This window comes from Crocuta crocuta, unplaced genomic scaffold, assembly GCF_008692635.1.
Source record: "Crocuta crocuta isolate KB4526 unplaced genomic scaffold, BGI_CrCroc_1.0 scaffold60, whole genome shotgun sequence".
In the NCBI taxonomy this organism is placed as follows: domain Eukaryota; kingdom Metazoa; phylum Chordata; class Mammalia; order Carnivora; family Hyaenidae; genus Crocuta; species Crocuta crocuta.
Window position 1 is genome coordinate 2,098,199 of NW_027527145.1, and position 16,538 is coordinate 2,114,736.

The 16,538-nt window shown below is 37.9% G+C and overlaps 1 protein-coding gene across 3 annotated transcripts in view; it reads right to left on the minus strand.

Annotated features, from left to right (window-relative positions):
- Positions 1-16,538, minus strand: part of COMMD6 (COMM domain containing 6) — a 19,470-nt gene that overhangs the window by 2,408 nt on the left and 524 nt on the right. Inside the window, exon 3 of one of the 3 annotated variants that reach the window (XM_077760971.1) lies at positions 394-491. In XM_077760971.1, coding sequence (XP_077617097.1) covers positions 394-489 — 96 coding nt within the window. In that variant the 5' untranslated portion in view covers positions 490-491. Of the gene's footprint in view, positions 1-393; positions 492-13,786; positions 13,946-16,365; positions 16,391-16,538 lie in introns of those variants that run through there. The other 2 variants (XM_077761106.1, XM_077761040.1) reach the window with 2 other exon arrangements.

Here is a 16,538-nt window from a genome sequence, read left to right on the forward strand (position 1 = left end):
GCGTCGGGCTCTGTGCTGACTGCCAGCTCAGAGCCTGGAGCCTGTTTCAGTCTGTGACTCCCTCTCTCTCTGACCCTCCCCTGCTCACGCTGTCTCTCTCTCTCTCTCCTAGAAATAAATAACAAATATTAAAAAAAAAAGAATTACAAGAATACACACACACACACACACACACACACACATCTTCACCAGATGTAAAATGGAAGTAGAAGAAAATGCATTATTCCTGGTTTTCCTTTCATTTTGCTCCAGCATTTAAGGGGACTACCGATGCTCTGTGGCCTCTCTTAACTCACACTCCTGTACCATATATGCTTTCTCCCATTCCACAACCCAAAAGTCCTGAAATGGAAGATGAGTTATATACCATCTCCTTATGTGACTGAGACTCACATGGGAACCATTCCAGTTTCCTTCTTCACCAGGATCCTCTGCCTGCAGCCTTCCACTGGCATAAACACTGGGTGATCGGGTGGTTTTAGATTTCATCACTGTTGATGAAATGTGGATGATGAACACTTGTCAGGTGAGGTGCTAGGTAGTTTACATGTATTAAATGCCTCACTGAATCATCAGAACATGATACTCTATTATTTCTATTTTGCAGATGACAAAACTGAATTTCAGAGAGCTTATATAATGTGTGCAAGGTCACACATTTCTTTGATCAGAACTGAAACCAAAGTCTGTTTGACTCTAAAGAGTACACACTTATTGACTATTGGCTGTCTTTATACTTTTAATCTAATTTCTATCAACGACTGCTCAGTGTTGCTGTGGCATAAAACAAGATTGGAAAAAGCAGCTCTTAAAACTGACTCTAGAGGCGCCTGGGTGGCTCAGTCGGTTGGGTGTCCAACTTCGGCTCAGGTCATGATCTCATAGCTCATGGGTTGGAGCCCCGCACTGGGCTCTTTACTGACAGCTCAGAGCCTGGAGCCTGCTTCAGATTCTGCGTCTCCTCTCTCGACCCTCCCTGACTCACCTCTGTCTCTCCTCAAAAATAAATAAACATTAAAAAAATGTTTTTTTAAAAACTGACTCTAAAACAGAAGACTATGAGTTGAGGAATTCTGTTTCTTTTTTTCAAAGCTTAGACAAGTAAATGATACACAGCAGGCACTCACAAAACATACTTGTTGACTGACCACTTTTTTTTGAGAAAGGGTGAGTATGCATGTGCACATGTACAAGCACTCATGTGTGTGGGGAGGGGCAAAGGAAGAGGAAGACAGAGACTCTTAAGCAGGCTCCATGCTCAGCACAGAGCCTGATGGAAGTCTCGATTTCATCACCATGAGATCATGACATGTGCTGAAATCAAGAATTGGACTTAACCAACTAAGCCACCAGGTACCCCTGAATGATACTTTTTGCTATCAAATTAATGCTGTTAGGGCAAAAAGCTTTCCTTGTTAATAAATCTTTTTATAAAATTTGAGATCTTTTATAAACAAGACTCATCTATATACTGCCTACAAGAGACATTCTCCATAGTTAAGAAGACAGACTGAAAATGAAGGGATGAAAAAAGATATTCCATGCAGATAGAAACCAAAGAAAGCTGAGGTAGCTACACTTAATATCAAACAAATAGACTTTAAAACAAAGACTGTAATAAGAAACAAAAAGGAAACTACCATTAAGCCATCTTCTTGTTGGTTTAATGATAAAGCATCAAACAAACAAGAAGATATGAGTAAATATTTATGCACCCAACATAGGAATAGTAGATACACAAAGCAAATATTAACAGACCTACAGGGAGAAATAAACAGCAATACAATAATAGAAGACTTTAATACCCTTCTTATATCAATGGATAGAACATCCAGACAGAAAATCAGTAAAGAAACATCAGCTTTAAATAACATGTTAGACCAGATGGACTTAACAGTTATTTACAGAACATTCCATCCAAAGGCAACAGAATACACACTCTTCTCAAGTGCACATGGGACATTTACCAAGACAGATCATTTGTTAGGACACAAAAAAGTCTTAAATTTAGGAGGATTGAAATCCTCTGAAGCATCTTTTCCAACCACAATGGTATGAAATTAGACATTAATTACAAGAAAAAAACCTAGAAAATCCACAAATATGTGGAGACATAACAACATGCCACTGAATAATTGGTGGGTCAAAGAAGAAATGAAAAGAGAAATTTAAAATGAACCTTGAGACAAAGAAAAATGAAAATGTAGCATACCAAAATTTGTGGGATGCAGCAAAAGCAGTTCTAAAATAGAAGTTCACAGTGATAAATGCCTACATCAAGAAACAAGAAGAATCTCAAATAAATAAGCTAACTTTACCACTTGAGAAAACAGAAAAACAGACACCCAAAGTTAGCAGAAGGAAGGATATAACAAAGATCAGAATACAAATAAATGAAATAGAAATGAAAAAGACAATAAAAAAGATCAAGAAAACAAAAAACTGGTTCTGCAAAAACATAAAATTGAACATTTTAACTTGAAGATTAAAAAAAAATTAAGACTTTAGTTAGACTTACCAAGAAAAAAAAAGAGGAAAATAAAATCCAAAATGAAAGAGATGTTACAACTGGATCCACAGAAATACATAGGCTCATAAGATACTACTATGAACAATTACATACCAACAAATTGAATGACCTAAAAGAAATGGAAAAATGCCTAGAAACATACAAACCACCAAGCATGAATCATGATGAATTAAGAACTATGAACAGACCAACTACTAGCAAGGAGAGTGAATCAGTAATCAAAGACTTTCCAACAAACAAAAGTCAGAGACCAGAAGGCTTCACTGATGAATTCTACCAAACATTCAAACAGGAATTAGTATGAATCCTTCTCAAACTCTTCCATACACACACACACACACACACACACACACACACACACACACACAAAGAAAACAAACAAAACAAAAAACCAGGGAGAACTTTTCCAAACAAATTTATGAGGCCAAATTACCCTGATACTAAAAAAAGACAGGTAGGGGCACCTGGGTGGGTCAGTTGGTTAAGCGTCTGACTTTGGTTCAGATTATGATCTCACCATTTGTGGGTTCGAGCCCTGCATCGGGCTCTATGCTGACAGCTAGCTCAGAGCCTGGAACCTGTTTCAGATTCTGTGTCTCCCTCTCTCTCTCTGGCCCTCCCCTGCTCACTCTGTGTCTTTCTCTCTCAGAAATAAATAAAAGACATTTAAAAAAAATAAAAAGAGACAGGTACATCACAAGAACAAAAAATTATAGGCCAATATTTCTGATGAACATAAATGTGAAATTCCTCAACAAAATATCAGCAAACTAAATTCAACAGTCTATTAATAGGATCATATGCCATGATCAAGTCAGTTATTTCAGGGGTGCAAGGATAGTTTGACATCTATAAATCAGACAATGTGATACACATTTAAAATAATGAAAGATAAAAATCATATATAATCATCTCAATAGAAGCAGAAAAAAGCATCTGACAAAATTCAATATCCATACATGATTAAAAAAAAAAAAAACTCTAAACAAAGCAGCATGATACTCAATGGTGAAAAGCTAAAAGTTTTTCCTTTCAGGTCAGGAACATGATGATGATGTCCACACTCACCCATTTTACAGAATTAGAAGTCCTTGTCAGAGCAGTTAGGCAAGAAAAGGAAATAAAAGGCATCCAAATTGGAGGGAAAAAAGTAAAACTGTCACTATCTGCAGGTGACATATAAAGGAAACCTTAAAGATTTCATCTAAAAGAGAAAAACTGGTAGAACTGATAAATTCAGTAGAGTAGAATACAAAAGGAATATATAAAAATCGCTGAAATTTTATACACTAATAATGACCTATCTGAAAGAGAAGTGTTTTTTAAAATGTTTTTTAAAATTTATTTTTGGAAGCCGGATAGACAGCGTGAGTAGGAGAGAGGCAGACAGTGAGGGAGAGACAGAATCTGAAACAGGATCTAGGCTCTGAGCTGTCAGCACATAGCCAAATGTGGGGCTTGAACTCACAGACCACGAGATCATGACCTGAGCCAAAGTCAGATGCTTAATGGACTGGGCCACCCAAGTGCCCCAAGAGAAATGTTTTCTTAATTTCTCTTTCAGATAGCTCATTAGAAAACAGTCCCATTTATGACTCTTTATTTTTTATTCAAAAAGAATAATTTGCCTAGGAATACATTTAACCAAGGAAGTGAAAGACCTATATACTGAAAACTGTAAGACATTAATGAAAGAAATTGAAGACACAAATAAATGGAAAGATATCCTGTGCTCATGGACTGGAAGAAATAATATTGTCCTTAACTACCCAAACCAATCTATAGATTCAATACAATCCCTATCAAAATTCCAACAATAATTTTCACAGAAAAAAAAAATCCTAAAATAAGTATGAAACCACAGAAGACAACAAATAGCCAAAGCAATTTTAGACAGAACAAAGCTGGAGGCATCATGCTTTCTGCCTTCAAACTATATTACAAAGGTATACTAGTTTTAAAAGTATGGTATTGACATGAAAACAGACACATAGTTCAATGGAACATAATCAAGAGCTCACAGAAATAAACCCATGCATATAAGGTTAATTAACTTATGACAAAGGAGGCAAGAATATAGAGCAGTGAAAGGACAGTATCTTCAATAAATACTGGGAAAACTGGACAGCCACATGTAAAAGAAGAAAACTTGACCACTATCTTATACCATACATAAAAATGTACTTGAAATGGATTAACAACTTGAAAGTAAGACCTGAAACCATAAAATTCCTCGAAGAAAATGTAGGCAGTAAGCTCCCTGACATAGAAGTCTTGGCAACAATTTTTTGAGTTTGACACCAAAAGCAAAAGCAGCAAAAGCAAAAGTATACAAGTGGGACTAAATTAAATAGCTTCTGCAGAGCAAAGGAAACCACCAACAGATGAAAAGGTGGGGTGTCTGGATGGCTCAGTCAGTGGAGAGCTGAACTTCAGCTCGGTCATGATCTCCTGGTTCCTGGGTTAGAGCCCTGCATTGGGTTCCTCACAGACAGTGCGAAGCCTACTTGGGATTTTCTCTCTCTCTCTCTCTCTCTCATCTGCCCCTCTCCCACTCTTTCTTTCCCTCTCAATAAACAAACAAATCTTAGCCCCCTCCAAAACAAAACAAAAAACAAAAAGGCAACCTACTGAATAGAAGAATATAACTATAAATCATATAAATGAAAAGGGGCTAATATCTAAGAAATGTAAAGAACTCATACAACTCAATAGCAAACAAACAAAAATCTGACTTAAAAATGAGCAGAAGAGGAGGCTCCTGAGTGTCTCAGTTAGTTGAGCAACCGACTCTTGGTTTCAGGTTCAGGTCACGATCTCATATTTCATAGATTCGAGCCCCACATCAAGCTCTGTGCTGTTAGTGTACAGCCTGCTCGGGATTCTCTCTTTGCCCCTCCCCTGCTCATTCCTCCCTCTCTCTAATTAAGTAAATAACTTAAAAACAAGATGAGCAGAACAGCTAAATAGACATTTCCCCAAAGAAGGCATACAAATCACCAATAGGTACATGAAAAGATCCTCAAAACCATTAATCATCAGGGAAATACACATCAAAATCATAAAGAGAGATCACCCCACATCTGTTAGAAATGCTATTATAAAAAACACACACACAAGAAAGACATTATGAAGCTTCCTCAAAAACTTAACAATATAGCTCCCAAATGATCTAGCATTTCTACTTCTGGGTAGTTATCCTAAGAAAATGAAAACACTAATTCAGAAAGATATCTGCGCTCCCATGTCCATTGTAGCACTGTCACACTAACCAAGATATGGAAACGACGTAAGTGTCCATCAGTGGATGAATGGATAAGGGAAATGTAGTATATATATACACACAATGGAATATTATTCAGCCATAAAAAAAATATTGCCATTTGCAACAAAATAGACCTTGAGAACATTATGCTAAGTGAAGAAGTCAGAAAGAAAAAGACAACTATTGTATGACCTCGTATATGTGGAATCTAAAAAAGAAAACAACAAAGAAAACCAAGCACATAAAAAAAGAGAACAGGCTGGTGGTTGCAAGAAGGGGGTTGGAGGAGTGGGAGAAATGGGTGAAGTTTTTATTAGTTTAAATAAACTGAACATTTAAAAATTTAAATTTAAAATAAAAGGAGGGATGTGGGGGGCCAAAATTTTCTCCTGTCTTCAGATAGGGTTTGGGCCACTCTGCTACTGCAGAGGCTAGTGCTATAGAAGGTTAAATTCTTTAACAGGTAAAAAGATTGTGTAATTCCATTTTAAATAAAAGTTCTCTATATAAAAATAAAGAAGATACCAGAAGAACTACAAATGGTTAATAAACTTATGGAAATGTGCTCACCTTCATTAGGAAACAGGGAAATGCAAATTTGAACCACAGTGAGATTCCACCACGCACCTACCAAAATGGCAAAATCTTTAATCTGCCAGTTCCAAGTACTGGCAACGAAGTATGTGTCACATGCTACTGATGGAAGTCTATATTGGGCCAATGTTGGGGCACCTGGTGGCTCAGCTGGTTAAGCAGCCAACCCTGGCTTAGGTCATGATCTTGCAGTTTGAGGGTTCGAGCCCCACATCAGGGTCTGTGCTAACAGCTCAGAACCTGGAGCCTGCTTGGGATTCTGTGTCTCCCTCTCTACCCCCTCCCCTACTCCTGCTCTGTCTCTCCCTCTCAAAAATAAATAAACATTAAAAAAAAATTTTTAATAAAAAAATAAATAAATTAGGCCAATGTTTTGGAAAACTGGTTCTACCTAGTAAAATCAAAGTTACACATATCCTCTGATCCAGCAATTCAATTACTAGAGATATATCCTAAAAAACCATGTGTATATGTACACAGAATACATGTATGTTCTGAGTAACTATATCCCTAATAGCCCTAAACTGAAACCACCCAAATATTCATCGGTAGTAAGATGGATAAACGAAATATGTACAGCAATGAACTTCAGCTACACTTAACACCAAAAATGTTGAAAGAAATAAGTCAAAACTTGTATGATTCCATTCACTTAAACTTGAGAAATAGGAAGTATAATATTGTTTAAGGTTGCATACACCTATATAGATAGGAAAACTATACATAGAGGCCAGAATATGATTAACACAAAAGGATCATCATTACCTGTAGGGAGGAGGGAGGAGAGAGGTTTGACTGGGGAAGGGCATGTGGTAGGCTTTTGGGATACTGGTCATGCTCCGTTTTTTGAATTTGATTGTGGTCACCAAAGTGTTCACTTTAAAATTATTCATAAGCTGTCCATGATAATACACTTTTTGTGCCTGTTATCTTGTAGGTATAAGGTGTGGAAAGTGAATATAAATCAGTGAGTTCCACATTTCTGGAAAGGAAAAAATTATTGTAGGCTACAGTAACCAAGGGAATGCTTTACACAGGGCATAAGCTTTCAGCTCAGTTTTGAAGATTAAATAGAACTGAATGAGAGCAAAATGTGTCTTCTTTCCATATTCCATAAACAAGAAATGCTTAATAATATTAAGCTGAACCAACTAGAGATGGAGATAGTATCTGGTGTAAGAGATAGAGCATTTAACTGCTTTAAAGTGGAAGGCTCCTGTAAGGAAGTATGGAACATAAAGCTGACAAAAGAGGTCAAGAAGCCAATATTTTTTTTTCAAATTCTGAGTTTTCAGAGGTTTTTCAAAGTATTCTCATGCATTGTATCTCATGGAATATATATTAGGTCATTTAAACGTTTCCTATATGCAGTGGGGCCTCAGTGAAACTTTTTCAGTAAAGGGAATGATATGAAACTACTGATTAAAAAAATATTCATCTGATGGCAGCAGAATATAATAACCCAGGTATGAGGTTTAACTGCCTGAACTGAAGTAAGATTAAGCTGGTAAAGAATGAATCAGTAGGTCTTGATGATCTTCCTCATATTTAGGGGAGAGATCAAAGACAACTATGAAAAACTGAGTGCAGATGATCGGGAGAATGCTGATATCACATATCAATCAGAACTTTATATATTTTAAGTCCAAAGGTATTATCAAGTGGTGATAGAGGATATTTAAATAGGCATGTTCAGTAAGTGGTTAAAAATCCAGGAACAGAATTTGAGTTCATGATTAGAGATATAGTTTTTATATTAGATCAATGGTGATACCCATGCTTAAACTTAATGAGCCTGTACAATTCCTTGTTGCTTTACTGTCTGCAGGAAAATGGTACAGAAAATCATTACTTATTTGGCTTCGTCTGAAATAAAACTCTGGATTATTTAGAACATTGCAAACCAGAAAGCAATTACAGAAGAGAATGTTGGAATCCACTGATCGCGGCAATGGTGAAACGTCAGGTGAGGAACTAGGAAGGGCTGCTATCCAGACACTTCCTGTGCAAAAGGAGTATTCTTAAATTTTAAAAATCTGGGGTTAGGTTTATGAGATGAGACTTTCTCAAGTCCCAAAATGAACATTTAAAAAGCAAACTTTATAAGGGCACCTGGGTGGCTCAATTGGTTAAGCGTCCAACTTCAGCTCAGTTCATGATCTCATGGTTTGTGTGTTCGAGCTCCGCGTCAGGCTCTGTACTGGCAGCTCAGGGCCTGGAGCCTGCTTCAGATTCTATGTCTCCCTTTCTCTCTCTGCCCCTCTCTCCACTCATGCTCTGTCTCTTGAAAATGAATAAATGTAAAAAAAAAGAATTGTTTTTAAAAAGCAAACCTTCTAATAAATGTGGTTTAGCCTTAAATAAGAATTAACTGTATTGGGGATTTTAATAAGAAAAGAACAAAAGAGAAAAACTCAGAAGAGAACACATTTACCATTATGGAAAATATTAAGAATGAAGTAATATAGCCCAAAAACTCTAAGAGAATTAAGAAAATGATTTAAAAAGGAAAATGTACAAACTACTACATGATTTGTAAAAAAAAATATGAAAACATCCCAAAGTAAAATGAGTAAAAAGAAGAAATATATCATAAAACAAATACAGATTAAAAAGTAAACAAAGAAATTAGCCGTAGTCAGTCACACTAAAAACTGATATGGTAGCTGCAATTACTAACAGAAAACATCATATAAAAACTGTCTATAAAGAAAAATAGTGATAAAGACCACTTCAGTTTAAATTTAATTCTTATTTTTTCAAAATACAACATAGAATATTAGAAAAACAATCATCCACAACTCCATCCTAGAAACTGTTTTCTTACTCCAGGACCCCCGTTTCTAGTCCTCATATGTAACTTTTACAGAGTCATTGTGGCCTCTCCTTTTTTAAGTGAAAGTTTGCCAAAGGAAGGAATGCTAAGTATTCTGCACACATTTCTCTCTCCCAAAAGTACAAAAAGCAAAAGCCTGGGAAAGAACTCATCCAATGATCCAAACTAATAGAGCTGTTATCCCAACCCTAATTTGTCTGATACCATATTCTACACAGTTTTCATTATACCGAGCTGCAACATGACTACTATTTGGAACTAAATTAAGTTGTAGTAGGTCAAGAAAGCAAATAGGTCTAGGGTGGCATGAGAACAATTTATCATCTTCTAAATGTTAGACCTGAGCTAATATGGTAGGCATTACCCAAATGTGACTATTCAAATTAATAAGATAAAAAAAACACTTTCAGTTCCTCAGTTGTGCTAGTCACATATCAAGTGTTCCATAGTCACATTTGGCTACTGCTCCCATACTGGACAGTGCCAACATAGAAAATTCCCACTGTCGCAGAAAGTTCTATTGGACAGCCACATCCTGCGTTTACATGTGGAAATTGATTAAGGCAGGAGATATTAGCCAATTTCTACTTAAGAATTCCTATTACTCTAGTCCACGTATACATCTTCTAAGTCATTAGTCTTCCTCATCTTTTGTTTAAAAGGTTTTTTTTTTAAAGTTTATTTATTTATTTATTTAGAGAGTGCATACACACAAGCAGGGGAGGGACAGAGAGGGAGAGAATCCCAAGACGGGATTGGGTTGCACTAACAGCGCACAGCCTGAACGTGAACTGGAGCTGGATCCCACGAACCGGGAGGTCATGACATGAGCTGAAATGAAGAGTCTGACGCTTAACTGACTGAGCCACCCAGGCTCCCCCTTCCTCATCTTGTTTACAGGCACCTTCATCCATACTCTTTTTAGTTTTCTCAATAGCACTCATCATTATCTGAAATTATCATGTTTTCTTATTTATTAGCTGTCTCCCCAAGGAAATGCAAACTTCCTAAACGCATGAGCATTATCCCTAGTTTACTACTGAATCTACCAGAACAATATTTGGTACAAAGTGAATGTTCAAATAAGTATTTGTTGCACTACTATGTTTGGAACTTCTCGGGCGTGTGGTAACTGGTCTCTAACGATAGCTTCCAAGAAGTCGTGTCATCCCTCCCTGTATATACACGTCACTCCTCACATTAAGTGGAGATTATCCTCCCTCTGTACCAATCTGAGCTGTCCCTGTGATTGCTCTGAACAGCAGAATATGACAGAAGAGGCTTTCAGGAATCTGAGCCTAGGCCTTAGGAGAACTGGAAGCATCTGCCTCCTTCTTCATGGAATTCTGGCTCTTGGGACACTCCCTTTTGGAACCCAGCTACCCTACTTCGAGTAGCCATGTAGAAAGAATCAAGTCACTCCCAATTATTAACTCTTGCTGAGCTCTTAGCCAATCACTAGGCATGTGAGTGAACCCCCTTGGTTTCCAGCTCAATTCTGCTCCTAAATGGCAGGGAGGAGAAGTTAGCTAAGCCCAGGTAACCCACAGAGTCCTGGAAGATCATTAAACTGTTGTCTCAAGTCACTAAGTTTTGGGTAGTTTGTTACATAGCAATAGATAACTAAAGCAGTGTAAGCATAATCGACTGAGAATAACTTGGTCAATAAACTTAAAGTAGGACATCAAAAATGTATTTTCGTGGGCAGAAGACATGAACAGGCATTTCTCCAAAGAAGACATCCAGATGGCTAACAGACACATGAAAAGATGCTCAACATCACTCACCATCAGGGAAATACAAGTCAAAACCACAAGGAGACTCCATCTCAAACCTGTCAGAATGGCTAAATTTAACAACACAATAAACAACAGATGTTGGTGAGGATGCATAGAAAGGGGAGCCCTCTTGCACAGTTGGTGGGAATGCAAACTGTGCAGCCACTCTGGAAAACAGTATGGAGGTTCCTCAGAAAGTTAAAAATAGAACTACCCTACAACTCAGCAACTGCACTACTAGGTATTTAGCCAAAGTATACAAAAATACAGAGTCAAAGGGGTACATGCACCCTGATGTTTATAGCAGCACTATCAGCAATAGCCAAACTATGCAAAGAGTACAAATGTCCAATCACTAATAAATGGATAAAGAAGTTGTGGTTTATATCTATAAAGGAATATTATTCAGCCATCAAAAAGAATGAAATCTTGCCATTTGCTGTGACATGGATGAAGACAGAGTGTATTATGCTAAGTGAAATAAGTCAGAGAAAGAAAAATAGCATGTGATTTCACTCATATGTAGAATTAAAGAAACAAAATAGATGAAGATATGGGATGGGGGAAAAAGAGAGTGGGAAACAAACCATAAGAAATTCTTAAAGATAGAGAACAAACTGAGAGATGATGGAGGGAGGTGGAGGTGGGGTGAGCAAGATAGGTGCTAGGTATTAGGAGGGCACCTGCTCTGATGAGCACTGGGTGTTGTCTGCAAGTAATAAGTCACTGACTTCTACTCCTGAAATCAATATTGCACTGCATGTTAACTAGAATTTAAATTAAAAAATTGAAAAAAAATGTATTCTCATAATCATATAATCTGAAATATATTAGTTTCTAGAAATGTCGGCAAAAACTAAAACATATTTCATGTTTGGTTAGTGTAACCTGTTATTATCTCTGAGAGATGCTTATACCTCTGATAAAAATAGTGAGGAAAAATAAAACCTTTCCCATTAAGCACCTTCACTACTAATAAATTCATAGTACATGAGCCAGACATACACCAGTACAACACCAGACATACATCATTTTGAAGGAAGATGTTCCCTCAAAAATGTTTTTCATCTTCATTTCATTTCTACTAATGAATGCCATTCCCCTAGTGAAACAGGTTTTAAATAGTGGTCAACTGATTTTTCTCTCTTCCTTACTCAATATATCAATATATTGATAGGCCTTTAAGATTTTATTTCAGCCAGTGCCAACATTTATTCCCTTCTTCCAAGGCTCACTGCTATAGACCTATACAAAGTTGTTGGGTTTTTTTTTTTTATCTTAAATTTTACTGCAGCCTCATAATTAGTTTCTTGTCTACAGTCTTTGTTGGCTCTAATCCAGATTAGATAAACCAAACCTAGTAACACAGGTCAAAACCTGTAAAGTCTACTGCCTCGTGAGCTAGTTACCAACCAGGCACTTGAGTCATCACCTGACACAGACCCAAACCCCCCCCCCCCCAACCTGGACTGCAACCCTTCTTTAGATTCTCATTCAGCCTTTACACCTTTGTCATACTGCTCATTCCTCCTGCAACAGAATTCCCAAACATCTACTTAAAACTCCTCTCAAAGTCTACCTGCTCTATGAAGTCTTCCCTGGTTTACTCAACCTTTCTATGAGTATTCCTGTCATCTCTTACACTCGACCATTTAGAACATTCTACTTTGTACAGGAGTCATTTGTGGATATGTCTCCCACCTCTATATCCACTAGACTGCAAACTTCTTGAGGGCAGTTCATATATCAAACACAATACACAGAAGAATGAAAACAGTCATGCATTTATGAACCACTATACAAAATGTACAATAGTTTAAGTCACTATGTCTCATATATGGGAAGAGGGAAAGTGACACAAGATACTTTGTGTCGATAAAACATCTAACCTTGATTTATACCATAAAACTGATAAGAAGGAAAGCAATAAAACGTAGCGGCAACAGGAATAATCGTCTGTGAGGAAGAGTTCTAATTAGACATCTAAAGGAAAATCATGAACTACTTTGAAACAAGAAGTATCAGAATGTACAGTAATGGATAATCTGAGATCTCTGGTGCTGGGTCATATATAGCACTACGATTGGTTTAATTTAACAAGCTGAGATTCTGAAGTCAGACAGACCTGAGTTTGAATCTCAGCTCTGCTACCTTCTAATAATGTAGGTTTGGAGAAGTTAATATATCTCTATGCCCTAATATTCAATGAGAATTTACTAAAGAATACTATTTTCTAAGCACTGTGGGTATAAAAAAGAATAAAACAAAAAGTTCCTGACCTCAGGACCTTAACTTCTAGTGGGGAAGGCAGACAATAAACAAGTAAATATTAACAACAAATATAAAAAGTGTAAAAAAAAAAATGCAGAGTATGGGGATAGAGTGACTAGGAAGGCTATTTAGGTAGAGCCTGGGGATGATGAGGAGTGGCTTTGGAGTAGAAAGAGAACAGAATAAAGGAAAGAAAAGGCACACGGACCTCTGAAAGAAAGAGCGTTCTGGACAGAGAGAGAAGAATGTCTGACACAACCAGGGAACAACAATGCAGCCCATGTAGCTGGCATGGCATGAGCCAGGAGAGATGAAAGATCAGTTTTTGAACGGCCCTGCAGACCAAGGTCAATGTGGAAGACATTTTTTCTGGTGTGACAGGAATCACTTAAAAGATTGAGCAGGGGAAAAACCTGGTCTAACTTAAATTGCAAAAGGTACAGCCAAATTGCTGGACAGGGCACGGCATTATGTTTAAGAAGGAAAGCAAGGAGACCCAATTTAGAGCCTACTGTAGTAGTCGAGGCAAGAAGATGGAGGCTTGGGGGCGCCTGGGTGGCCTAGTCAGTTAAGCGTCCGACTTTCACTTAGGTCATGATCTCACGGTTCGTGGGTTCAAGCCCCGCGTCGGGCTCTGTGCTGACTGCCAGCTCAGAGCCTGGAGCCTGTTTCGGTCTGTGACTCCCTCTCTCTCTGACCGTCCCCTGCTCACGCTGTCTCTCTCTCTCTCTCCTAGAAATAAATAAAAAAAACATTTAAAAAATTAAAAAAAAAAAAAGAAGATGGAGGCTTGGACTTAGATGGCAGCAGGGGAAGACGAATTTAGAGTATTTTTAAAGGTAGAGAGAACAGTATGCTGATGGCTGACAGATAGTATGGGGGGGAGGGTCATGAACTCTCACTGGAGGTGTGATCCCAACTAACCTGGCTAATTCATACACTGGTGAAAAATATTTTAAGAACAAGAGAAGGTATTATAGCTTAAGCCTAAATATTTGCTTTATCTGGTGCATTTTAAAAGGTGTATTTTGTAAACATAAATGACTTAGGGCTGGTTAATGGATTTTTTCTTCCTTCAATGATATTCTTGAATAATCTTTTTTTTTCCTAGCATATTTAGAACCACATCATGAACTATGAATTAAAATGTTGAATGTAGGAATTCCTGGAGATAAAACTCACAGAAGTGTGAGGGTCCCTGGGTCCCTCTGCATCCCTCTGGTCCCTGAGATTCTAATTCTCAGACTTGTCCACAGTGAGCCTCTAGCAATTTATCAATTATAGTTTGGATTTTCCTAACCTGGCACTGGTTTCCACAGAGATTTCCATTCTGGTAAATTGTAATTCTCTGTATTCACCTCTCTCAGTCTTTCCAATTTCGGGACAGCAATTTGCCCTGTGACCTTGTCCTGTGACCTCACTTCTCTGATGGATCCAAGGCTTGTTCACTCTTCAGTTTGTTCGGCTTTTTACTCATTGTAGGATGAAGTGACGTCTTCCATATTCCAAGCTCCATACGTGCCAGACTAGGAACTGGTAGTCTAGCTCACATCGTAATTTTCTTCATAAAGGTTTTAAACATCTTTTGTTAGATTTATTGCAAAGTATTTTATAATTTATGTTGTAAATGATGTCTCTTATAAAAATATTTTTCAGCTCTGTGTCTGAATTAAACAATTGAACCACCTTGCTAAAGTTTCATACTAATTCTTTTTTTTTTTTTTTAATTTTCTTTTACCGTTTATTTTTGAGAGACAGAGAGAGACAGAGCACAAGCAGGAGAGGGAGAAACAGAATCCGAAGCAGGCCCCAGCCTCCAAGCTGTCCGCACAGAGCCCGATGCAGGACTCGAAACCACAAACTGTGAGATCCTGACCTGAGCTGAAGTTGAACGCTTAACCAACTAAGCCAGCCAGGCGCCCCAGTCTCATACTAATTCTAATGTTTGTAAATTATCTTGGCTTTTTCTATGTAAATGATCACATAACTTGTAAACGACTGCACAGAAGGAATGAGTAGTAGGCTGAAAACAGCCCACCTCCCCTGACCAAACGTCTGCATTCCAAGCCCTGAAACCTGTGAATGTTAGCTTATATGGCAAAACAGACTTTGCAGATAGGATGAAATTAAGGATCTTGAAGCTGGGAGATTTTCCTGAAATTATCCAGGTGAGCCCAACATAATCATAAGGAAGCAAAAGGTTCAGAGTCACAGGAAGAGAGCTGTGGTGATGGCAGCAGAGGTTAGAATGCTGTGCTCTGAAGACAGGAGTAGAGGCCACAAACAAGAAGTGCAAACCGCCTCTAGAAGCCGGAAAAGAAAAGGAAATAAAATCTTCCCCAGAGCTCCCACAAGGAACACAGCCCAGCCAACACCATGATTTTAGCCCCACAAAACTAATTTCAGACTTCCACCTTCCAGAACTGTTATAAATCTGTTGTTTTAAACACCACCCCCACCCAAGAGGTTCAATTTATTAAAGCCCTGTAATCAATATAATTCAGTTTCAGGACATCTCACTCAACTAAACATATGATTTGGTGTAAGTGAATGGATATGATGACTTATGAGAGACTGAATCAAAGTGCACTAACTCAAAAACTGGGAGCAAAGTCTGATAAGGGGGTTGATTAATCTTTCTGAGGGCCCCCTACTTCCCAGGGATCCTCAAAAGCAATAGCAGTTGGGAGACAGAGGACAGAGGAGCAGTCAGTGGCCATCCCTTTCCCCCTGGACTCTCATTATTTCTTATCTCACCCCTCATATTTTGTTTGGGCCTGGGAAACTCCTGAACCAAAATGCACTAGTTTTATTACTGTTCCTCTGGGAAATGTGTTATTAAGTTATGTGTCTAAAAATGATTTATCACCTGAAACAGGACAGGAACACTTAGAACAAAGAGGCATAAGATATTCTTAAAAATTCAAATTCCTATTTCTGGCATAAAAAACGTAGACATTGAAAGGTTAAGAGAGGTATACGATCTATCTTCAAAATAACTTTTTTAAAGACTGTGAAGATGTTTGCAGCGCTACCTTTGTAAGTTTTAACAATTTCTTCTCTATATATCACACGCTACAATACCGCGTACCTGGCTTTGAATAAACGCTCAGCAAGAACAGTAATTGCTCTGTCCTCTTTGGGCCGGAGTGGGTTGCGCAGCTTCAATGACAATGGCAGAAGTTACTGCGTCCGATGCAAAGTGGAAAGAGCAATTCTGGGTGGCGGGACGGAAGTCAAAGACTCGTAGACACAGGCCTTGTA